Below are 25364 nucleotides of genomic sequence, written 5' to 3'. Positions count from 1 at the left end.
TGGTATCTGAGGGGTAGCCTTGATGGATTATTCACTCCAGAGTGAATTGATGAGTTGATCAATGTTTTAAAAATTCTTCAAAGGTTAATGGTTATGCGTGTTTGAAAGGATGTTTTTGATGTAATTTTCAGCATAGCATCTCTCAATATCAGAACTGATGTCCAGAGATGACTGGACCAAATGACTGTGATTGTATTGAGTTTGATATGGTTCAGTGCAAGGGTATTGTAAACAACAAAGGAGTAACAATTGAAAACCAAACTAAGCATCTAAACTGGGAGAAAGTGAGGACTGGAGATCAGAGTGTGGAGCTGGAAAAGCGCAGCGTTCGAGGAGCAGGAGAATTAACGTTTCGGGTATAAGCCCTTCATCAGGTCCTGGTGAAGACCTTATTCCTGAAACATCAATTCTCCTTCTCAGATGCTGCCTGACCTGCTGTGCTTTTCCAGCACCACACTCCCAACTAAGCATCTAAACTGCACGTGAGCTCACGCATGCACACGCATATGTGTACACACACTGGCACCTCCAGCAAGTACATGTTCCAGTGAATAAGACTGATAACAAATTACTTTGGCATCTTGTGTTAGTGTATTCACCTAATGCAGCATGCATAGTTCAGCACCTACCCAGTGCAAATGTCAATTAAGTACAAGATTAACATAGGAGCAACAGTAGCGTACTCAGTCCTTCAAGCCTGATCCGCCTCAATAAGAATGTGGTTGATCTGATTTTAACCTCACTTTACATTCTTGTGTAACCCCGATCCCAGTGGTAATCCAGAATCTGAAAAATGTGTTGCTGGAAAAGCGCAGCAGGTCAGGCAGCATCCAAGGAGCAGGAGAATTGACGTTTCGGGCATAAGTCCTTCTTTCTGTCTACCTCTGCCTTGAAAGTATTGAAAGATTCTGTGTCCACTGCCTTTTGTCAAAGGAAATTCCAAAGTCTCTCAAAGCAATGAATAATCTCTCATGTTTACTGCCCAGGCTAGTTTTTTGACATGTCATTTAGTCAAGGTTTCATATTTGACTACTTCCCATGGAGCTGCATGGTTCAGCAACTTCATGAGAGAAGGAGAAACAAAACCTGGGGTGAAAATGAAATTTGCTAGCAAGGATTTTTGTTTTAAAAGCACACCAGGTGTGTAAAAGTAAATGTTGAAGATTTTACAACTTCAGATATTTATTTATTTAACCTATTTTTCTAATCAACCTGTTCAGAGATGTTATTTACAGTCCACCTAGAGCAGGTGGGACTTTAATCCGGGTGTCTCTGTCCATGGATAGGATACTACCACTGTCCTGCAAGAGATCCCTGACCTCTCATATTTTTGACTTTTATAATATGTGAAACAGCTGAGTTCTTTAAATATGTATTATAAAATCTATTGGTAAAAAGCTGTTTCTAAGTTTGACAAATTGATCCTGATTTCTGCCACACTACAGTCATGTTTAAAACAAATGCCAAGTTAGATTTGGAACTAGAAACTTGATGAAGCTTGATTATAGAAAGACAATTTGAGGCTTGCTCAATTTTGACGGTTGCAGCGAGGATGCGAATTAAATAACTAAAGTCATCAGCTTTTGTTTTATTTTCACCAAAAAAATAAAGAAATGAAAATATGGAATGCATTCCCAAAATTCAGTTCAAGTCATGGAATCCCAGAGGTTTGAATGAACTTGATTTATGATGACTAAGTCCAGTGTTTCCATATCCATAAAACTGTCTGTGTGAAAAGGTTGCACCTTAAATCCCTTTTTATATCTTTCCCCTCTTACCCTGAACCTATGCCCTCTCGTTTTGGACTCCCCTGCCTCAGATAAAATACTTTGTCTATTTATCCTATTCATGCCCCTCATATCACTAAGTTATAGCTGCTCTCTGTTAAATTCAGTGGTTCCACCTGCACCAAGAAGCAAGAGCAACAATGCAACCATTTTATAAAACAGAATAAATGATCTATAGGAGGAAAGTATCGGAGGAAGCACAAACAGAATCTGGCTTTCCAAACGCTTAGAAATAGACATGGCCTGTACAAGTGGTAGAAGCAAAATATGCTTGGAATTTGCCAGTCCCACCAAGCGCCCCAACAATCAGGATTCCCATAAGGTCTCCTTGACTGCTGTCCTTACGTAAATTCAATTATTGGGGGGCTATATGCAGTTTGCGATGTGGTATATACAGCACAGCAAACTTTGTCCTGAATCTACAAGACAGTGCTGGTACAGGTACTACATGAATCCAAATTCTCCCTATCTGTGAAATCAAAAACTTGCGTAAGTCCAATTTCCCTCTAGAAATAATGTGCTTTGATTTGCAACAGTGTCTGCATCTGCCATTGTTTACGATGATCTCTGTAATGTAGATTTCCCTTTTCCCAGCAGCAGATTAAATCCGATACCAAGCTAGAAAGATCTCCAGACACGCAGTAGTGATATCGGTGAGCAAGGTTGACAGCTAACCTTGTTCTCAGACTGCAAAACAATAAATTCAAAGTGCTATTTTGTTTAATTTTAATTCATACGTTCAGGTAGCAAAATAAATTGAAGTGCATAAATCAAATATCAATAGTAACAAGCCAAATAAAATGTGGAATTTATCAGAGTGAAGCTTTGATAATCCACAAACCTAAAATGAGTATCACAAGGCCAGTTTAGGTTTAGGAATAATCATGAAGCTAATACAGTTTTAAAAAACTAATAGCGCTTCATTCCGCAATATGTTATCTTTTTAATGCCCATTTATAGCAAGGCTAACAGCATAAAAGTGAGTGTTTTCCAATTATTTATTGCCTAAATTGAACCCTGGGATTGGACTAAATGGAATCTGAGCAGCTTGTTCTCTGGAGGAGTATAGAATAGCTAACAAGTATTATAATCACTGAATCCCCTATTATCAACACATTGGGGGTTGCCATTGACCAGAAACTAAACGTGACCAGCATAAACATGTTATTACAGCAACAGGTTTGAATTCTACAGCAAGTAATTCACTGACTCCACAAAGCACATGTCAGGCATCTGATCGAATACTCTGCACTTGCTTGGATCAATTCAACACTATCCAGGGCAAAGCCACTTAGTTGATTGGCACCCCATTCACCACCTCAAACATTCACTCCCTCCACAACTGACACACAATAGCAGTGCTGAGTACTATGTGCAAGATGTATTGCAGCAAGTCATCAGGTCCACGTTCCAGACCTGCAATCTTTACTGACTGAAAGATCAAGAGCAGCAAATGCATAGGAACACTATTGCCTACAATTTTTCTCTAAGCTGTACACCAGACTGGTGATGTATTTGCACCAGTTGGTCTGTTGTAGTTCAAAAAAGAAACTCACTGCCAGGGGCTTTGGTGTTGTGGGACAAATGCTGTCATAGCCTGTGACCTCTACATCTCACTTGAAAACAAAAATAAGTTCTACAAGATCTAACATTGTTTGGTGGTAGTTTTTGCACCTTTCATCTATTTGTTCTTTGTTCCTTGATCCACTGATCTATTTGAACTTTGCATTGACATTTCTGCTGAGCAGTTATTCTTCAGGAATGTGTACTATCTATGGATGAGCATCATAACCAAGTTTGATGCTGTCTTTACCTAATGTCCAGAAATATACGTTTTTACATGGTGTTGCTAGGTCATTATTGAGCAGACAGTCTCGCCAAGTCTGCGTTTCTTTTGCTTTTCCAATTAGTCATAGAGATGTACAGCATGGAAACAGACCCTTCGGTCCAACCCGTCCATGCCGACCAGATATCCCAACCCAATCTAGTCCCACCTGCCAGCACCCGGCCCATATCTCTCCAAACCCTTCCTATTCATATACCCATCCAGATGCCTTTTAAATGTTGCAATTGTACCAGCCTCCTCCACTTCCTCTGGCAGCTCATTCCATACACGTACCACCCTCTGCGTGGAAAAAAGTTGCCCCTAAGATCTGTTTTATATCTATTCCCTCTCGCCCATGCCCTCTAGTTCTGGACTCCCCCACCCCAGGGAAAAGACTTTGTCTATTTATCCTAGTTTATTTGATAATAGCACCCTTTCTACTGTTCCAGTTAATTATATCTAAGACATACCCGGTTTCTTGAATGAATTGACTCATAACCATTTCTTTGCCTGATTAGCTATTTGGGAAGCTTTCATTCAAAGTAACTTCCTAAGTTCACCCCACCTATCCTTTATGATTTTGTGAACTTGTGTCAAATAATGAGCTTCAATGAGTGGTAACAAACTTCAGAAAAGGATTTGAATGTTGGCCTGATTTGACTTCAGAGAAATGATTGGCACTACAAAATATCTTGACAGGGGTGGACGTGCCTGGAGTTTTTCTTTTTTCTTTAAAATTTGCTGCATTTTTGATCAAACTGTATGTTAAGGTGAATAGGTAAATAGGTTCAAAGTTTGTGAGAAGATTTGTAGCTCGGGTGCTCATTGTTGTGGTTCTGTTCGCCGAGCTGGAAATTTGTGTTGCAGATGTTTCGTCCCCTGTCTAGGTGATATCCTCAGTGCTTGGGAGCCTCCTGTGAAGTGCTTCTGTGTTGTTTCCTCCGGCATTTATAGTGGTTTGTCTCTGCCACTTCCGGTTGTCAGTTCCAGCTGTCCGCTGCAGTGGCCGGTATATTGGGTCCAGGTCGATGTGTTTGTTGATTAGAATCTGTGGATCAGTGCCATGCTGCTATCAACAAACACAACAGTTAAATAGGTAACTTGTGCTTCATGTAGTTCTTGTAATTTCAGCTGTTGAGAAGAGGTTTATTGTTTCGTGTGGAAGTGTAGTCTGTAAACTGGAAGAATTAATTTCTGATATCAAGTTTCTATGCTTGCTGTGGTGACAAAATAATTAATGTTTATTTCTCTCAATAGCTGAGAATCACTGTCTGGTCATTGTGCACAAAATCAGTATCTTATATAAAGTATCCCAAGACCTGTCAGCATGGTAAGTGGATGAATGATCTTCTTTTGAAGAATAATGTATGTTTGAATTAAGTGGAATTGAGAAGGACATGCTGTAAACCAGTTTTCAATTCTGTTTACGTCTGCAATCTTTTGCCCTCATTAGTTTTGCTACTATTTGCAAAGTAGTTTCTGGTCCCATTTTGTTTTTTTGGGGGCCGAACAAAGGTCTTTGCTCAATGACAGTTGTTGAGAAAAACAATAAAACTTAATATTAATTGCCTCCGAATGCACTCGATCCTAATGGGTCACATCACAATAAATGGAATACTCTTAGGATTAACTTTTCTTCCCTTCTTTCAACTTATTTGATCTTAATCACACTGATTTTTTTAGAAGGCTTTCTTCTGGGAGAAGAGGTTGAGTACAGGCTGAGGTGTACTTCTCTGAGACGCTGGTTAAGTGGTAGAATTGACATTGAGCTAGAGGCTGAGAAATTTTGGTTTTTAAAAGATAAGTTAGCAGAACTTATTTGTAAGGAGTTGTGTGCGCAATGGTGTATTGCTTATATTACGGAAACCAGCCCAGTTAGTCTTTGCCAGCGTTAATGCTTCACAAAAGCCTCCTGCCACCCCTCTTAATCTACTGTTCCAGCATATTCCTTCTCTTAAGTGATTAGTTAGCTTCCTTTTAAAGGCACTATGCTATTCTCCCCTCATACTCCTTGTGGCATTTATTTACATTAGCTTTGCCATTCTTTGGATAAAGAGATTACTAATAAATTCCATTGTGACTGTCCTATAACTATGATCTCAAGGTTTGTACTGACCACAAGTGGAAACATGGTCACAGCCTCTTCCTAATCCAACCCTTTAAAGTATATCATCTCCATTTTGGCATCAATCTTTTGAATCTGTTTTGCACTTTTGCCAGCTCTCTAACTGTTTTAAAGTAAAGAGATCAGAACTGTGCTTGGCAATGGTCTGGTCTAGCTAAAGATTTGTACAGGTTAAAAATAACTGTCTACTTTACAGTCCTATACTTGTAAAAGTAAATTGCAATGCTTGCTTTGCTATTATAAGTTAGTTAAGAGTCGGTCACATTAGTTGGCATTGAAATCACATTAGAGAGGGTGACTTTTTTTTTTCTCCCTGAAATGTCAGCGATGTCTTTATGAAAGCTTAATACTTAGATCTACTGTTGACAGCATTTTCTTTCCAAATTTGTTTTAAGCTGAATTGAGTTGTCATAATGGGATTTTATTCTGTGGTCTCTAAATCAGTAGTCAGCTCCTAACCTCATTATAGCCTTGTTTTAAACATTGGAAAAAAAGAGCTGAGTTCTCGAGGTCAGCTGAGAGTGACAGCTCTTGATGTCAAGGCCATACTCAACAGTGTGGCATTAACGACCCTGACTACACTGGAATCAATGGGTATCTGGGAATAGACACTTTGGTCCACCCGTCCATGCCGATCAGATATCCCAACCCAATCTAGTCCCTTGCCAGCACCTCGCCCATATCCTCCAAACCCTTCTTGTTCATATACCCATCCATATGCCTTTTAAATGTTGCAATTGTACCAGCCTCCACCACTTCCTCTGGCAGCTCATTCCATACACGTACCACCCTCTGTCTGAAAAGGTTGCCCCTTAGGTCTCCTATGTCTTTCCCCTCTCACCCTAAACCTATGCCCTCTAGTTCTGAACTCCCGACCCCAGGGAAAAGATCTTGTCTATTTATCCTATCCATGCCCCTCATGATTTTGTAAATCTCTATAAGGTCACCCCTCAGCCTCTGACGCTTCAGGGAAAACGGCCCTAGCCTGTTCAGCCTCTCCCTATAGCTCAGATCCTCCAACCCTGGCAACATCCTTGTAAATCTTTTCTGAACCCTTTCAAGTTTCACAACATCCTTCCGATAGGAAGGAGACTAGAATTGCACATAATATTCCAACAGCAGCCTCACCAATGTCTTGTACAGCCGCAACATGACCTCCCAACTCCTGTACTCAATACTCTGACCGATAAAAGAAAGCATACCAAACGCTGCCTTCACTATCGTATCTACCTGCGACTCCACTTTCAAGAAGCTATGAACCTGTACTCCAAGGCCTCTTTGTTCAGCAACACTCCCGAGGATTTTACTATTAAATGTATAAGTCCTGCTAAGATTTGCTTTCCCAAAAATGCAGCGTCTCGCATTGATGAGTTAAACTCCATCTGCCACTTCTTGGCCCATCTGATCAAGATTCTGTTGAATTTGAGGTCGACCACACAAGGCATAGCTTTACTGAAGGCTTTTGAATTGCTTTAATTTAACCACTTAATCTCCTGAAGTTTAGTTAAAGCATTGCTGATTTTGAATGCCTGTCCAAAGAGGAAAATGAACTCCTCACATTTTGAGCTGAACCTGAAGTATGTATTTAACTAATCTGAGGCTAGGGTTGCAGTTAGGATACTATATATAGCTTTGGTGCCACTGAGCTAGAGAATAGAGAAATTGGACAAATCCTTGGTGACCTCTGGCTAAAAAGTGGGAGACAAAAGTGGGCTTGCCTGTAATGTTCTCCATGTTTCAATAAATGGCTGACTTGGTAATTAATTGCCCGTTAGGTAACGAACAGTACTGCATCAGCTATGTATTTTACACTTGTACTGGGAAAAATAAGATTTTATGAAATCTAAAAAGGGCAGCCAATTCACCAGTTCTTTGCCGATGGAACAATAAGTTCAAGTTGCCCCACAGTGCAGAGTCTTATATATTTTACAGTCATCAATTGAGTGAAATTTCAGGATTGCCGTGCCTACGGAGATGTGCCTCGTGCAGCGAGGAATGGAATAAAATTATAGAGGAAACAATTAAGTATCTGAATGTTTGTTTATTTTAGAAAATGTTTTCAAATGACAAAACCATTTCAATTGTAGATAATTTTATGTAGGAATGGAATTCCCGGTGTACCCCAGTGGACGGCACGGTGGCACAGTGGTTATCACTGTTGCCTCACTGCGCCAGAGATCTGGGTTCAATTCCCGCCTCAGGCGACTGACTGTGTGGAGTTTGCACGTTCTCCCCGTGTCTGCGTGGGTTTCCTCCGGGTGCTCCGGTTTCCTCCCACAGTCCAAAGATGTGCAGGTCAGGTGAATTGGCCATACTAAATTGCCCGTAGTGTTAGGTAAGGGGTAAATGTAGGGGTATGGATGGGTTGCGCTTCGGCGGGTTCGGTGTGGACTTGTTGGGCCGAAGGGCCTGTTTCCGCACTGTAATGTAATCTAATCTAATCTAACAATAGTGCTTCTTTGTGTTCTCAGGGATGGATTTCACCAAAAATGGGCACTACATGGCGCTGGCAGAGAGACGAGACTGCAAGGATCATATCAGTATCTTTGTGTGCAGTGAGTGGCAGCTGCTGCGGGTAATTAAGCTTTATACATGTTAAAAAAGACACGCATCTAGAGTGGTGTGACCCAGTATTGTGTGTGCTATTCTGAAACCTTACTATTGAAATCATGATTTATTTAAGGAACTTCAAAGTATGCGATACCCATGGAATGCTATTACTCCAAACACTGCACTGCTGATATTCCAGACATGAGAACATTTAAATGTACTCACTGAAGTGAAGGGTTTCCAACATGAATCGAATGAACTTTTACACCAGCCTTCCCTTTTTTTTTGTACTGGATACCTGTATAGAGCAGTTTGAGTTGCATACAAAAGTGGCTCTGTGGAGGCTAAAGCTTTTTTATATTTTACTCCTAGACTAATCAATGTCTGGGTGGCATGGTAGCTCAGTGGTTAGCACTACTTCCTCATAGTGCCAGGGACCTGGGTTTGATTCCCGCCTCGGGTGACTGTGTGGAGTTTGCAAATCCTCCCCATTTTTGCATGGGTTTTCTCTGGGTGCTTTAGTTTCCTCCCCACAGTCCAAAGATGTACAGGTTAGTTTGGCCATGCTACATCATCCACGGTGTCCAGGGATATGCAGGATAGTTGGATTAGCTATGGGAAATATAAGGTTATAGATTAGGGGGATGTTGTGGATTCGATGGGCCAATGGCCTGCTTCCACACAGTTGACACTATGATTCCTATTGCGTCAATAGGAATTACACAACAAAACATCTGGAATTGAACGGTGTTCTTAGTTTTGGGGCAGCTCAGTGGCTAGCATTGCTGCCTCACAGCGCCAGGGACCTGGGTTCAATTCCAGCCTTGGGCCATTGCTTGTCTGTGTGGAGTTTGCATGTTCTCCCTGTGTCTGCGTGGGTTTCCTCCGGGTGCTTCTGTTTCCTCCCACAAACCAAAGATGTGCAGGTTAGGTGAATGGGTCATAGTAAATTGTCCATAGTATTCAGGGATGTGTAGGTTAGGGGCAGTAGTTAGGGTAAATATAGGACAATGGGTCTGGGTGGGTTACTCTTCAGAGGGTCGGTGTGGACTTGTTGGGCCGAAGGGCCTGTTTCCACACTAGGGATTCTATTCTGTTCTAGTTCCTTCCCCAGTCACCTGGGCTGAACTATGAATCTCAATATTCCAGGAATGGTGCTGGGTTTGCAGAGAGAAGTTTGTGTATGCCGTTCATCTCAACGGGATTTCAACCTTGTCCCAGAATAATGAAAGGGATTACTTTAAACATCAACCCACTGCATCATACATGCAGAATTTTATTTGCAATCCTATGAAGTGACTCATAGCACCTTTGTGTTGCAATCCCCAAAATCCTTGTTTATTTGTATTACAATAGGTTTATCATCATGCATTAGCTTTCTAGTAATCCTTTAAATGATCTGGAATACATTGCTATTTAGAAACAGATGTCAGCTTTCGTAAAATTTGATTTGGTCTTTCTTTCACGATCCTCTGCATAATTTGTTCAGCATTTTGAGACTGAGACCCAAGATCTGGCTGGTATCGAGTGGTCACCCAACAGTTGTGTGCTGGCAGTGTGGGATTCTTGTTTAGAGGTGAGTGGCTGTAAAGAGGGAAAGTGCAGCTTTGAACGTAACAGTCTTTGTAAGTTAATTTTGTCTAAGCAAATTTTGAGTTCAAGGTGTTTGATTGACAAGGTAAGTTTTGATCATCATACCAAATGATGAATTCTGTGGCCCCTGGCAAAAGAGAAAAATTTGGAAGTTAAAATTTTGGGACAGTTAATGTATGGAATGCATTAAAAGTACACTGGCTGCCTACAGCTGGCGTAGTCCCACTCCCCTCTGAACAAAAGGGCTCTAAATCCAGAAAATGAAGCACATGATCTGTTGATGAATCACTCGAGTACTGTGGATGTGCTGCTGTACGACAAGTGCCATCTTTTGACATATTTGAACCAAGGCTTCATTTACCCCCTCAGATGGATATAAATGGATGTCATGGCGTGATTTTAAAGATTCAAATAGGAGAATTCTCCTGATGTCCTAGCCAACATTTGTCCCTCCATTGTCATTGTTTAATTACCAGAATTTGTTTCATGTTGCTGCTATTTGTAAGACTTTTGTGTATGCAAATTTGCTGCCACATTTTCTAATGTACACTAGCAACTATGTTTAATATGTGTGTTTGTAAAATGCTTTGGATGCCCCAAAGATATGAAAAATGCTGCTCCATTGATGCAAGGTTTATTTTTCTTCGAACATAAATCTGAGTGAAGGCCAAAGATTAGGAACGCAAGTGTAAAGGTTTCTCAAAGATTTCCCAAAAGGAAAATCATAGCTGATCTTGTATTATTCTCAGTGTTCTATGGATATCTGCACATTCTAAATAAACGTTACTTTCTAGAATTCTTTTTCATCCCCTCCTTTTCCCTCAATCCTGAGTTAGCTTTTTTGTTTCTTCTAGTATAAAATTCTCCTTTATTCGCTGGATGGACGTCTACTGTCCACCTACAGTGCATATGAGTGGTCTCTAGGTGTGAAATCTGTTGCATGGAGTCCAAGCAGCCAACTTTTAGCCATTGGGAGTTATGACGAAAAGGTAAGAGATGAGACCTGACTCGGTGAAACAAACTGTGAAACCTGGACAGGAGTCAATTAAAACTGTTAACAAAAAAATGCTTAGGAATCTTTCAGGAAAAGCTAGACAAAAAAACAACTAATTTATATAACAACATTAATGCAGGAACATGTCCAATGTGCTTCACAGGAATGGAAGAGGATACTTGGGGAACTAACTACTTTTCTCTTATTCTATTTTCTGTTTTCTTGAGCAGTATATTTAGGAACCACCTGAGGATTGGACTATTTATAGATCTAATATAATGCAATGAAAAAAAGCTACTTAATAGTTTTATAAAAGTGATTTAGGAAAGCAGTGATCATAGTATTTTACATTACCGTAAGTTTGAAAGTGAAAAGGTTCAATGAGAAACTAGCATCTTCAATCTAAACAGAGGAACCTGTGAAGGTATGAGGAGAAAATTGGTTATAGTGGATTGGGAAACTTTGTTCAAAGGTATGACACGAGGCAGACAATGGCTAACATTTAAATAACTCGTGCATAGTTTACAACAAAAAAAAATGAATATTCAACTATGGTTAATGGAAGAAATTAAGGATTGTATTACAGCAAAAGAAGAGGTCTAAAGTAGCCAAAGGAAGCTTGAGTCTGAAGATGGGGAGTATTTTAGAATTCTGCAGAGGACCAAGGAAAGGATTAAGAAAGGAAAAACAGAATGTGACCGTAAACCAGCAAGAAACATGAAAATTAAATGTCAAGATTTCTACAAGTATGTACAAAGGAAAGGAAAAGATCAACAAAATCAAATGTGAAGGTCTGATACAAGCAGAGTTGAGAGAATTTATTGTGGGGTTCTGGTAGACAAACTAAACACGTTCTTTACTTTGTTGTGGAGGAATATACTAAAAACTTCCAGGAGTAATGACGAGTCTAAGGAATGTGTGCAAGCAATGAACTGACATTATCAACATAATAAAAAGCATTAGAGAGATTACTGGGACATTAAGTAGATATATCTGTCAGGACCTGATTGTCTACATCTGCATGTCCTTATGAAAGAAGTGGCTGTAGATGTTTTGGGTGTTCATATATCAAAGTTCTGTAGGCTCCGAAATGGTCTCTACAGATTGAGAAGGTAACAAATGTAAGGCCCATTATTTAACAAAGGAAAAATTGAAAATAGGGAATGGTAAACTCTTAATTTGATATTATTCATAAGGGAAAGTGCTTGCGAAGGATGTGATAAAAGGACATTGGAAAATAAAGAAAGGATCAGGCAGTGTCAAAGGGTTTATGAAAGGGACATCAAATTCAACAAACCTATTGGAGTCTTTAGAGGGAGAACCTGTGGATGTGGCATCTGTAGATTTTGCAGAAGGCTTTTGATACGTTCCACGTGAGGGGGAGAAATTATATTAGAACAGGATTGTGGGCAATGTACCTGCAGAGACCAAGAACTGCTGAGCAGACAGGAAATACAATCGGAATAGAAGGGTCATTTTTAGGTTGATAAGCTGTGAGTAATGGATAAACAAAGGCCATAATCAGAAATTGCTGGAAACACTCAGCTGGTCTGGCAGCAGCTGTGGAGAGAAAGCAAAGTTAATGTTTGGTGGGGGGAGGTGGTGGAATTACAGATGGAAATGGAGCCCAGAGAAAGAAAAACAGTTAAGCAGACAAAGGAATTGGTAAGTCAGTCTGGGAGAATGAGTAACAGCTAATAGGGATAGTTAGTGACTGACAATAGGTTGTCCTATTGATGTGGTGTATAGAATTGGGGTAAGAACATGAGAGAAGGTGCTCGGGGCCCTAAAAGTTTTGAACTCAGTATTGATTCCAGATGATCGCAGGATTCCCAAGCAGAAAGCGAAGTGTTGTTTTTCCAGCTTATGGTGAGCTTGACTGGAGTACAGTAGTCAGATTGAGACAGATGTTGGCCAAGGAACATGTTTGTGAGTTGAAATAGCAGGCAGCTGGAAGCTCAGGGTAATGTTTGTAGACAGAACATGTGTTCTGCAAAGCGGTTGCCTAGTCTGCACTTTATCTCCCCAATGTGGAGGAGACCCTATTATAAACAGCAAATATAGTAGATTGAGTGAAGTGCAAGTAAATAACTGCTTCATATGGCAGGTGTGTTTGGGGCCTTGGATAATGAGGAGGGAGGAAGTAAATGTTACACCTGCTGTATTTGCATGGTAATGTGTCATGGCAGTGTAGGAAGATGTTGGGAGTGGTAGAATAATGGACCACAGTGTCCTGGAAGGAACTGTCCCTGTGGAAGGCTGAAAAGGGAGTATAAAGGAATTTGTCAGGCTGTGGAACATAGCGATTATACTTGAGCCCCAGCTGTTCACAATCCATATTAATGAATTGATTGGAAATCAAATGTAATATTTACAGGTTTGGTGATGAGAGAGAGTTCAGTGGGACTGAGATTTGAGGACAATGCAAAGATGCTTCAAGGGGATTTGGAAAGGTTAAATGGGTGGACAAAAGTTGAGCAGACGGACTACAATATGGTGAAATAAGAGGTCATCCACTTTGATAGGAAAAACAATATTTCTTGGAGGATTTAGTGTTGAACTTCAAAGGAACTTGTGTGACCTTGTTCGTGACTCACTGAAAATTAATATGCAGGTACAATAAACAATTAAGAAGGAACGTGATAATGTAGGTATTTACTAAAAGAGTATTTGAGTATTGGAGTAAAGATGTCAACTGTATGCAGTGCTGGTGAGACTACGTTTGGAGTATTTTGTGCATTTCTGATCTCCTTACCTAGCAAAAGATATAGCTGCAGACATTGTTCCCTCTAATGTTCTTCCCGCTGCACAGGACTCCGAGGTCCATGACGAGCAGCAACACCTGGAACCGAAGTCAGTGCCATGATCGGCATGCTGACACTGCCTTGCACAGAACCTTTGAGCAGCTTCAGTAGAGCGATTTACAAGTAGTCCCCACTTACGAATGTTCAACTTATGAATTCTTGTATTTACGAAAGAGATCTGACATAACTCATTCTAGGAATCTACGATGTGAACATTGTCATACTTACAACTTAGTAATGTACTTGGGAGCAGAACCTGTTCGTAGCCTGGAGATTGCCTATGTATGAAATACAGGTATGCTGCAGTGTTTGAAAACGTTTTTACTAAAGGCATTGTCATATGACAAAAAGCTCTGCTCCAGCCCCTTTTTTTAAAAAAAAATCTCATTATCTAAACTTACAGCAAGTCACTTGGGACAGTATGCTGCCAGTGTACCATAGTTGTGCATTACAAGTACTAGAACTATGCAAGCCAGGTGTCTGAACAATGAAAATTTGTGTCCTAACTATAATTGATCTCATTGTGCAAACAAATTTGAAATTGCAGAAATTGTTTATCCGCTAAGGTCACTTAGAGTCTGGTTGAGAGAGGATCTGGTTTCTTGGTCTTATCAAAACAGGAATTGCAGGATATTCTAAAGTGCCAATACTTTCTGATTTTGGTTTGAACCTGAAATTTTGCTGGCTAAAATCTGCTCTAACACACTGACTTCAACTATATAAATTTTTGTATTTTTTACAATTTGATCAATTCACTTACTGCAATAAAGGACTGTCGACTTTTCCCATACATCTGTTTTACTTTTGTCTGTAAACTGTCCCTGAGCTCCAGTTGCCTGCCACTTCAACGCACCACCATGCTCCCTGGTGAACATTTGTCTCTGGCTTGCTGCAGTGCTTTTTAAAGTCACCTGGACCTCTGATGAGGTAAACTTGGAATTTTGAAAATAGTGTACTGGAAGGCACGGTGGCTCAATGGATAGCACTGGTGGCTCACAGTGCTAGGGACTCTGGTTTGATTCCCGCCTCGGGCAACTTGTCTGTATAGAGTTTGCACATTCTCACCATGTCTGCGTGGGTTTCCTCCCACAGTCCAAAGATGTGCAGGTCAGGTGAATTGGCCATGTGAAATTGCCCATTGTGTTAGGTGCATTAATCAGGGGTAAATAGAGGCTATGGGGAATGGGTCTGGGTGGATTACTCTTAGGAGGGTCGGTGTGGACCTGTTGGGCCAAATGGCCTGTTTCCATACTTTAGGGAATCTAATCTAATGAAGTATGAGCCCAGTTGCAGGAAACTTGAATGCATCACTTTCTGTTAGTGGTGCAGTTGCACACCCAGATTGTGTTATTCTGCCTAAAATTGTTTTTCACTGGTTTGACTCAATGCCAGTTTTGGCTCTTTAATATCATTCTTGATTGCAATTTCAGAAGATGGTTTGTTCAATTTCCATGTTATGACGAGTGCAAAAAAAAATCAAGGTACTGTGATTTGGATGAGACGTTCGACCAAGGCCCTATCTTGCCTCTCAGGTGGACATCAAAGTTTGCAAGCATCCTTTCAAGAAGAGCAGGGGATTTATCCCCTGTATCCTGATATCCTGACTAATATTTATCCCTGAACCAAAGTCACAAATGTATTACTTGCTCATTATCACCTTGCTGTGTGCGAAACCCTGCTGTGTGAAAATTGGTTTCCGTGTTTCTGACTGAATTTTAGAAAGGTGCTGGAGATATCCTGTGGGCATAAAAGACTCTTTATGAATGTATGTTTACTCTTCCGAGTTTCTGCTTGTCTCTAGCAGTTAAATTTAGTGATTTTTCCAAATATATGTTTGAGCTATTTGCAATCATGTACACCTCTGTAAAATTGCCTCTAAGTTTTCAGTGTTGAAAGAGGATTTCACTTCACTTATTGTAATAAGATAAAGCAGGGTTGACTTTTTCCACACATCTGTTTTACCTTTGTCAGTAAAAATGTCCCTGAGCTCCCAGTTGTCTGCCACTTCAACATATCACCGTGTTCCCTGGCCAATGTTTCTGTCTCAAGCTCATTGCAGTGCTCCAATGAGACTCTGTGCAAGCTAGGTGAATAGCATCTCATTTTGCACTTGGGGACCCTGCAGCCATCAGAACTCAATTATCAAGTTCAATAATGTTTGAGCGTTATCACCACCTATGTCCTTTACCCACTCCCACATCCCAGGCCTGTCATAACATGGACTGCTTTCAGCACAGCCAACCTATTTTCGCCTATTCATTGTCCCCATTATCAGCTTTCTTCTTCCTCTGGCTTACTAGCAACCATCTTTTGTCTGCCTAACTTTTAAGCAAACATTTAGCAATTTCTGGGTTTGTTTCTATTTTACCTTGACTGGTTTTTAAAAAGAAATGTTTTTGTCAATCTTCAAAAGACTGATTTGAATAAATTCACTGAAGTATGTAAACATTGAAATTAGATGTACAAAGTGGAATTCAGCCACTTGCAAGGGTTCAAATAAGTATGTATTTGCAATAACAAAATGGCACCATGTGGAGATATTCTGTCAAAATAGCAAGGGTTTTTTTTAAGGAGTGCATCTTTTTAATTTTGAATAATTAAAAACAAATTTGAACAGTATCTGAAAGAGAAGTAAAGTGCAAACCTGAGATCGCATTGAAAAACATCACATTTTCTTCCAGGTACTCTAACTTTTGTTTTTAATTCAAATTTACTTCTAAGCCATATTTTATTAAGTTGTTTGATGCAACTCTTAATGACGTATAGCCTTGGGATACAGTTCTAGAAACTTGATGTGTGTTACTGTGAAATCCTGCTCTAGACATGCTATTTTATTTTAGAGGTGAAAGCCTTTTGTTTGTGCGTTTGGGCACTAATTATTTGTGGGATATTTTAAGTGACATATTTTGTTGGAGTAAAATTGAAATAATCTAAACACTTAACTAGGTAAGAATGCTAAACCATGTGACATGGGGGAAGCTTGCGGAATTGGAACATCTCCCAACCATCAGAAATCCGAAAAGTGTAAGTAGGAATAATCCTTTTCAAGGGAACATGAAATTGTTTGAAGTCAGGGTTTCTCTTATCTACCTTTTGATTTAAATGTATACAGTACAACCTTGATTATCCGAACGAGATGTGTGGGGAATATTTTGTTGGATAATTGATCGCTCAGATAACTGATATCGTAAACAAGTGGTAATTTGAGTGCCTGTTATCGAACATGTCTTGGTAATATGGCAATGTACGCCATAATGCCATTTAACGAATAACTGAATGAGTTGCCTAATGCAGTTTTTACGGGACCTTGAGATCTTGTTCAGGTAATCTGAAATTTGGATAACTGATGTTCGGATAATCGATGTTCGGATAATCGAGGTTGTATTGTATTTTGTATGTACATGAAAGCTTGAGTGCACATTCTAGGGAGACTGTCTAATGCAGTCTTGGGGATCGGGATGTGGGGTGGCTGAAGGAATCTGTCATAAATGGATTTGAGATTTTCTTGCTCGTTACTTCCGTCCCTGTTTCATATGGCCTCTGGCCTCAACAGTGTCACTTTCCCTGATGCCGTATCTACAACCAGCAGCCTTGCTCATGGCTACCACTTCTTATTTTTGTTACAGTTTGTTTCTCTTCTGTGTTTGCTGCTGTTAGGCTCATACCTTTTGCAACTGCAAGAACAACCCCCCCACCAATGATTAGAAATGCAGCTGTCAACTTCTGGCCTTTTCCTCCTCATGGAAATTACTTTTTTCTGGTCACCCCTGTGATTGAAATTTCCTGCCATTTTGGAGACTTTCAGGGTGAAATCACCTGCCACCACTCTGTATTTTGAGCATTGCACAATACAATCCAAAGAAGTGCAGAGATTTCTGCTGTTTTTTTTTTTTGGACCAAACTTCATTTTGTAGTCAGTACCAGTGAGGAATGATTTTTAATCATATTGTTTGTAATGTTGATGGTGTAATATGATTGCATTTGGTTATAAACATTGAGCTAAACATTAATTATGAACTGCTGAAAGGTATTTTTTACCTCACTGACATTTTTTGTAATTTCTGATTTATGTTAGATTGATTTTAATATCTTCTGAGCCCCCCTCATGGTGAGGGTTCAGGAGAGACTACATTGATTAGAGAGTCCAGAGAGGGAAGTGGAAGGGGCAATGTGAGGTGGCAAGTAGAAAGAACTGGAATTTTTTGGCCAGATGAGGTATCAGCTTTTAAACAATCACTTATTACTCAGTATGTGCTGTGTATTTTATTGCTTTGTACAGTGATTGGCTAAAGAAGTCCAACATGAGAGATCTACAAATGTTACAGAACGACTAACCATTCCCTTCTATCTACAGGTTATCTATAAGGAAGTGGAAAGCCGCCAGCGTCAGAGTGGTGATGATTTGTCCTTTCCTCTAATTCTAACAGACAAATTAGAAAGTTCTTTATTTAGCTCAGAGAGTAAATGTAAGTACACGTTGTTCTACTTTAATGCATGTTTTTTGTTAACGCAAATTTGCTGTAACGTGATTAACGAATTAGGGACATTGTTTCTAAAGTGTGAATTTTTAAAACCGGTGTTAGCTGTGATGCAACTACATTACCAACACTAAGTGCTATTTCTAAAGTGTGATTTTTTTTTCTCTCTGAAGTGCATTGTTGCACAAGAATGCAACAAGCGCATTGTAGAAGAACTACCGATATTGAAGGGAAGGGATGCAACAACCTGCTTATATCTCATTGCCTTTTGACAGAGGAAGGATGAGCCCCTTACCCATTAAACAAATGGCTTTGAACTGATGTAGTTTGTCTTTTTAGAGATTTTGAGAGGGAAAAAAAGCTGCTGCTCTAGATAGCAGCTGCTTTACAGTTCCTCTCCAAAAAGAAAGTAGCAGAACATCACTGTTCCTGTCTCTCGTTGGCCATATTTCTGATCAGGGCTGTCAGAATTAGAACCACCTTCTCATATTAATCTTTCCTTGTCCCTTTCACGAAGCTTTCTGCTTTGGTATCATAGCATCTGGTCATACTCCCTCCTGACTTTTGTTTTCTTCATGATTAGCTTCTGATTGCAATCCAGTACACTTTGTACAAATGATCCCTCTGGGGTCCATATTATTCTTCTTTTGTCCTCTGACACGATTCTTTCAGGACTCTTTCTGGCTGTCGTGGTCTTATGCCTCCCTTGATGTATTTTCCACCTAGGCATCCTGCTATGAGTCTCAACACCACACTGGTGCAGGCTTTCTTCTTTTTGCTCTACCTAGACTTCATGCTGTGGGGATCAACCATCCTCAGTGCAGACCAGGTCTGCTGAACATAGCACAACTCCCTTCACACTCTTAGTTCTTCTCATACTGCAACTTATAGCTGGGATTGACTATGGAGGGTTCGCCTTCTGCTTTAAGGTTGATAATGTTAAACATACTCACATGATTAGGATCCACATTGTTGATAATGGACTGATATAGTACCCTGTTTGCAGCACCAGGTTTTGGGGAGAGATGTCAAAGAAGAGTCTCCAGTTCTGTGTTCAGACCTCTTTTTACCACGTGTGGGAGAAGCCAGCCTGCTCAGAATCTGGCTTTCACATGGGGACCGGTTGCCCTCTTAAATACAGCTTAGATTGGAGGAGAGGTCAGTGACACTCTGGCTTCCTCTGTTGAATATTGTATTTTTATACATTTTGCATTACAATAATTACATGCAACATTGTCATTGTTCCATTTTTCCCTAATCTATACATCCAATCATGTAAAACACCTTGATCAATGATGGACAGCCCTGGATTCCCCATGATCTCCTAATGTTTACCAGACATCATTATCATCACTCTTCAGAATCTTACAACATATCCCATAATTTGCATTCCAATGTTAACAGTTATATTCTTTCTCAAACATTTGCCAGACTTGCTTATCTCTAAGGACTCATGTATTCCTTGCTATCCTTTTCAAATTCTGTTACTCTTCTTATTTCCTACTATCCTAATCACAGGAGATACAAAAAGATGCTAATTCCTATTAATTACTACAGCATTCATTATATCAGTTCTTGTATAAAGTTATATATGTAGGTACACCTAATGTTAAAATTCTTTAGCCACGGAGTTGTGAGCAGCTTCTGCCCACCTGATCTTGGAAGGTCTGATAAACACTAGCCCTCTGCCTTCAGCTGCAACTGAAACTTGAATTTACATTCCTTCTATAAGTCTGTTTTAAACAGAAGATTGCTTTGAAATTGAAATTTATTGACACTAAATTTTTTTTAACTTAATGAGGTGACATCTATAGGTGACATCTATTCAAATTCCATTAATAAGACTGAAACTCCAATCACTTTCACCACTCAATTAGTTTGTCTAAACTCCTAAGGTTTTACAGCGAATCTAATTCTCCTTTTATCTTATCATTTGTCTTTGATTATTATAGGATCATATATTCTTTCCAAACTACAAACTTCAGGTTGTTTATCAGACTGCCTCTTACAGACATGTACAGCTGAGGGTTTGTACTTAATCCCTATATATGAATTTGTAAGAATCTTTTATTCTGCAAGGACTCTCAAAGCTACCATTATCCCAACTTATGATCCCACTTTAATTCTGAACTCAGCAAGCCAATTCTGTATTTGCAGCTAAAATTCGTTTCCACCATATTTATGCTAACTAAAGTTTCATGAGCAGCTATCTTGTGCTACCTCTAGCCGTGGGTTGCCCCAATGAGTTTTCATGTAAGAAGACATAACAGTTCACAATACAGAACTGGAGTGAAACATAAAGATTTGATTATACAAGGATGTTTTCTCCAGATTTTAACTGCTGCAAAGCACGAGAATAAATGAGACTTTGTTTTGCTATGTGTTATAAGATCATTCCAATTGTGTTCTAACCTTGAATAACTTGTTTTATTTCTGCTTTTGTATAACAAATTTCTGTTTTATTGTACAGAAGATGTTCAGCCTTGTCTATATTGTTGAATGGTCACCACATTTAAATTTTTAAAATAAGATCTGTCAAGCCAGGATTCTTTCTGGGATCTAATTTGTTCAGTATTACCTTCAGCTACAATCATAACGGTAACAAAATAGTGATGTGTATCATGATGTAACAGTGTCATGAATTTGAGAAGAGAGACTGAATGATCTGTAAAGAAATGCATTGAACTAAAAATATGGAAGGCAATATTGTGTAAATGAAGGAGTTTTAAATAAGCATACTAGATTCATTCATAGGTGTAGGGAAACCTCCATGTAGAAATGGCCAAGCTACCCGAAGAGAGATTTGAATGGTATTTAAAGTAGAACTATACTACAATTGGCAATAAACACTTAAGTTCTGAACAAGTGTCTTTGAACTTGAAGCATTAACTGTTTTCTTCTCTACAGATGCTGTCAGACTTGCTGAGATTCCCCAGCAATTTGGTTTTATTTCAGATTTGAGCATCCACAATATCTCACTATTATAACAGTGCGCACACAGCACATGTTCTATGCTCCCAATGCTTAATCTGTCATATTATCAAGGGGTTTGTATATTCAAAATTGCAGCTGAGCTAATCTGTGAGCCACTTGAATGCCATTATTCTGCAGTTGGCCAGCCACATCATTGAGAAGACCAAAGAAGGAAGCAGGAAATTAGCAACCTGTAATGCATTTCCTGAGTTTGCTATCTGAGTTTACTATCTGAGGTTGCACCTCAAATAAATGAACATTTTTACAACCATGTTGCAGGTGGCTGAAAGTTAAATGATCTGTGATTTCAGCAGAACTGGTGACATTCATTTTATTTCCAGCTAAAACCAAAAAGAAAGTGACTGTAAATGGCTGTAGATTAATTGGCTGCTTTCTGCACTTGCATTCTATACCTTATTCCTAGTGGAAATGAATTACATTCTGCCTTAAATTACTGTTCTTCAGTCAAGAACATTTTAACATTTTTAAAAGTGTACATTCAGCAGCCTCCATTTAACAACTGAACAATTAAAAGAATTCCTATTCTAATGCCTTTTAAAGATCACAGCACAAAGGATGGAATTTTTAAGTAGTTTTTGCTGGGGTACTATAACTTTTAGCATGCTGTCTTTATTGATTCATCTTTCTGTTTCAGATGAGATTTGCCAGCCTCCAGTTGAGCTGCTTGTCGTAAAGCCTGATGCAGATCGAGCAAATCCTAAATTGGGTGTTGGGATGTTGGCCTTCAGTCCTGACAATCGTTTCTTAGCAACCAGAAATGGTATATTAATATGACCAATACGGCGGGTTAAAGGATAGGCTGGTCTCCAACTATCCGAAAGTAGAGTGTTGCTGTGAAACCTTTTCATGAGCCAAAATGCAAAAAGTGAAGAAGCATTAATTTAAATGTGAGAAATTTCACCTCTTCTCGTAAAAGCAAAAATCCTCTTCTGTTTTCTTTTGGTTCATGAACAGGTACTCGTATAAGACTTTTGTAAAAGCAAACTTTCGAAAGGTGGGGGATACCTGTAGCTTATTGATGTTTGGACCTCAGTCCACGATGTGGACTGTTTGAGTTTGAGTTACTTTCTAGATTAGATTTTGATTAGTTCTGTTATTGCAGGCAAGATGATATGAACCACACCAAGGAAGTTAAAAATCACACAACAGGTTATAGTCCAATAGGTTTATTTAGAAGCACTTGCTTTCAGAGTGCTGCTGTGATGCCACCTTTTTTTATATAAAACCTTAAGTTATTTTGAGAATATGACCTTAAGGAGGTCTGGGATTTACATATTAATGAACCGAAACCTGCAACCCATTCTAAAAGATCAAAGATTTATCAGTAATCTAGGTTTGTTCAATGTATCATTTCAGTTGCATGACACTGTTATTTTTTGCTTTAAATTCTGTCTCTTATGGTCCTGCTTTACAGCTACCTGATAAAGCAGTGCTCCGAAAGCTACTGCTTCCAAGTAAACCTGTTGGACTATAACCTGGTGGTGTGTGATTTTTAACTTTGTCCACCCCAGTCTAACACCAGCTCCTCCACATTATGCACACCAAGGAACTAATACATGAAATGGTAATGTGATGAAGGTGAGCACCGGGATCAGCGAGCTAAATGTTTAAGATTTAGCATCCCTGAGGGAGCCAGGTGGAGGGCAGGCACCTCCTTAGTAAGAAAGGCTAACAGAATCATCCTTGGGCTATTTTACTGTGCCTCCTTTTATTTCAGTGTTTGTTACTGTGCTTGAAATTTCATGTACAGAGTTTGATGTCTGCCAGTTTTGTTGATAAGATCAATGTAGTTCATTTTCCATGTATTTTTTCAGGCTAGTCTCTTGTTCCTCTGTGCTGCACTTCTTTGGTAGTTGTGAATTTGGAACACTAAGTGTCATGTTTCCTATGACAGACATTCATAGTAAACATATAACAGAAATACATCTTTTTTTTTTATCGTCACACCACATTCACGAGAAGAGATGCTTTCTGAAGATTTTGTGAACTACTGATAACAGTTACATACTATTAAACATTTGCTTTCCACTTTGTGTAATGAGCTCAGCACAATCTGTTATTGATGTCAAAACTATTTCAACTAACCAGTTTGGTTGAATATTTTTTGCAAAGCTTGGGCTGCTCTTTAAGGGGCAAGTAATAAATAAAGTTGCCATTACAGTGGCACTTAGCTCTAGCCACTCCCATAACTGTCCCCTGTGACCATATCCAATATACTAATCATTAATATGGGGATTTTTGGTGTTTACTTTCTCTCCAAATCCATGTGGTCTTTCCTGATGTTTCTTGGAGTTATGAAATCCTAAAGAATGGAAAGGAATTTAATTTGCTGAATAAGAAACACAATTCTGTTATCACACTTTCTTCTCTCTTTCAGATAATCTGCCAAACACTGTGTGGATATGGGATGTTCAAAAGTTGAAGCAGTATGTAGTTTTGGAACAACTGTCTGCAGTGAAATCTTTCCAGTGGGATCCATGCAGGACCCGTCTTGCTATCTGTACGGGCAGCAATAAAGTGTACCTTTGGTCTCCAGCCGGGTGCTTGACTGTGCAAATTCCAGCTGAAGGTAAGGTGAAGAAAACTAAGGGTTAATAACGTGAGGATTGCAGTTCATATTTTCCTAACTGCTAGTCAGAAATGGAACTGGCTTTTGTGAAGAATTTAAGTTGCAGTTCTGCTTTCTGACTTCTAATGTCTGAATTCCATTGTCCTTTTCTGCAGGTAGTTTCCAGGTTTTGTCATTGCACTGGCATCCCAATGGAGAGTCTATAATGCTACTGAGTAAAGATCAAATGTGTGTTTGTTATTTAGATACTGCAGATGAAAGTTAAACATATTACCTACCTCTAGAGTTTGAGGGATCAAGTACGCCAGTGTCTGACTGTAATATGAAAGATACAACTACAATCCATTCCTGTTGACGGCAAGCAAGCATTGTAGGCCAACTGCAGCAATATGAAATACTGAAGTGTTTTTCCTATCATATAGAAATGTGAAAACAAATTTGAAAAATTTACTTTCACAGTCATTAAGTGGAACGATTCAGTAGCAAAATCATTTTCACAAAAATGTGCTCAGGTTTTATTCTACAGAATTTTTTAATTGATTCTTTATTGAAGTACTCTGTTTTTGGAAATATTTTAATACTCCTGTCTGTTCAGTTCCTTGTAATTGATCCATGCTTCCTATAATTAAGATACATCTGAGAAATTACTTTTGGAAAAGTGTCCAGCCACCCATCAGTTTTGAAATAGAGGAATAGAACCAGAGATAGTTTACAAAAATATTTGAAGTTCTATATATAGTTGCCTCTAAATTTTGCTGTGTTCAACATCCTAACATGCAATTAAATGAAGATTTTTAAAAGTCCTCAAACACATCTTCAAAAGTATTTCGTTAAGTCATATTTTGGAATGTCTCAGACAAATGGCAGGCATTGTATGAATGTCTTACTTAAGATGACATGATTCCAGGAGTATTATTTGAAGTTCCATATAATTTTATCAAAATCTAAGAGGTAATTATTAATTTTTTCTGTTGCTGCTCTGTGCATTTGTTTGCACAAGATCTGTGGCTGTCCAAAACTTTTAACTGGAGAATTCTATTAGCAACATAATTGGATCTGTTGCTGTGAAATTTTATGATGTTAATTGTCCAATTAATTTGTTTATTATTGCAAAAACATTGACACTATGGATCATGATTTTCTTTGATCCATGTAATCTTTAAAATTTATGCCTTAAATGCATACTTCTGTAAATGTTTTAAAAAGCCCCATCAAATTACAAAACCCTTTCTTTACATGGGCAGTCCTTATTACTGAAATGTGACATTGAGTATTCATAAATATTTGTAGCATTTGATTTATGGTAGATTTTTCTAATAAAATTGGTCTTTATATTTTTGTTGTTGTATATTGTAGGCAAACTGTGTTGCAATGAAGTAACTTAGGAAGAGATTAAAAAGTTGATGTGCTGCATTTTGGATTTATTCCAGAGTTCTCAATCTCATTGTGTGGAATACAAATGCATTACATTCCCCTTCTGACAAACATTTTATCATAGGAATGGCTGATTTTTTTTGACAGCTTCAGTATGTGCTATGTCTTTGTAAGCATTGTGTCTTAGCTTATTTGTTTAAAATCAGATCCCAGACAATAGAGACCATTTAGCCCATTGGGTCTACAGCGATCCTCCAAAGAGCATCTGACT

General features: G+C 39.0%; 1 protein-coding gene across 2 annotated transcripts in view; it reads left to right on the top strand.

Moving 5' to 3' along the window:
- Positions 1–25132, top strand: part of wrap73 (WD repeat containing, antisense to TP73) — a 37610-nt gene extending 12478 nt beyond the window's left edge. The window contains exons 4-12 of one of the 2 annotated variants that reach the window (XM_087980371.1): positions 4870–4942; positions 8209–8312; positions 9777–9863; positions 10735–10869; positions 16625–16702; positions 18033–18144; positions 21785–21910; positions 23528–23719; positions 23875–25132. In XM_087980371.1, the coding sequence (XP_087836497.1) occupies positions 4870–4942; positions 8209–8312; positions 9777–9863; positions 10735–10869; positions 16625–16702; positions 18033–18144; positions 21785–21910; positions 23528–23719; positions 23875–23984 (1017 nt within the window). In that variant the 3' untranslated portion in view covers positions 23985–25132. The remainder of the gene's footprint in view (positions 1–4869; positions 4943–8208; positions 8313–9776; positions 9864–10734; positions 10870–16624; positions 16703–18032; positions 18145–21784; positions 21911–23527; positions 23720–23874) is intronic. The other variant, XM_087980372.1, reaches the window with a different exon arrangement.
- Positions 25133–25364: the final 232 nt, after the last annotated feature.

The sequence above is a fragment of the Chiloscyllium plagiosum genome, unplaced genomic scaffold (genome assembly GCF_037043375.1).
Source record: "Chiloscyllium plagiosum isolate Xiang-an unplaced genomic scaffold, Cpla_swu_hap1 HiC_scaffold_37, whole genome shotgun sequence".
In the NCBI taxonomy this organism is placed as follows: domain Eukaryota; kingdom Metazoa; phylum Chordata; class Chondrichthyes; order Orectolobiformes; family Hemiscylliidae; genus Chiloscyllium; species Chiloscyllium plagiosum.
This window is presented reverse-complemented; position numbering and strand designations above follow the sequence as displayed.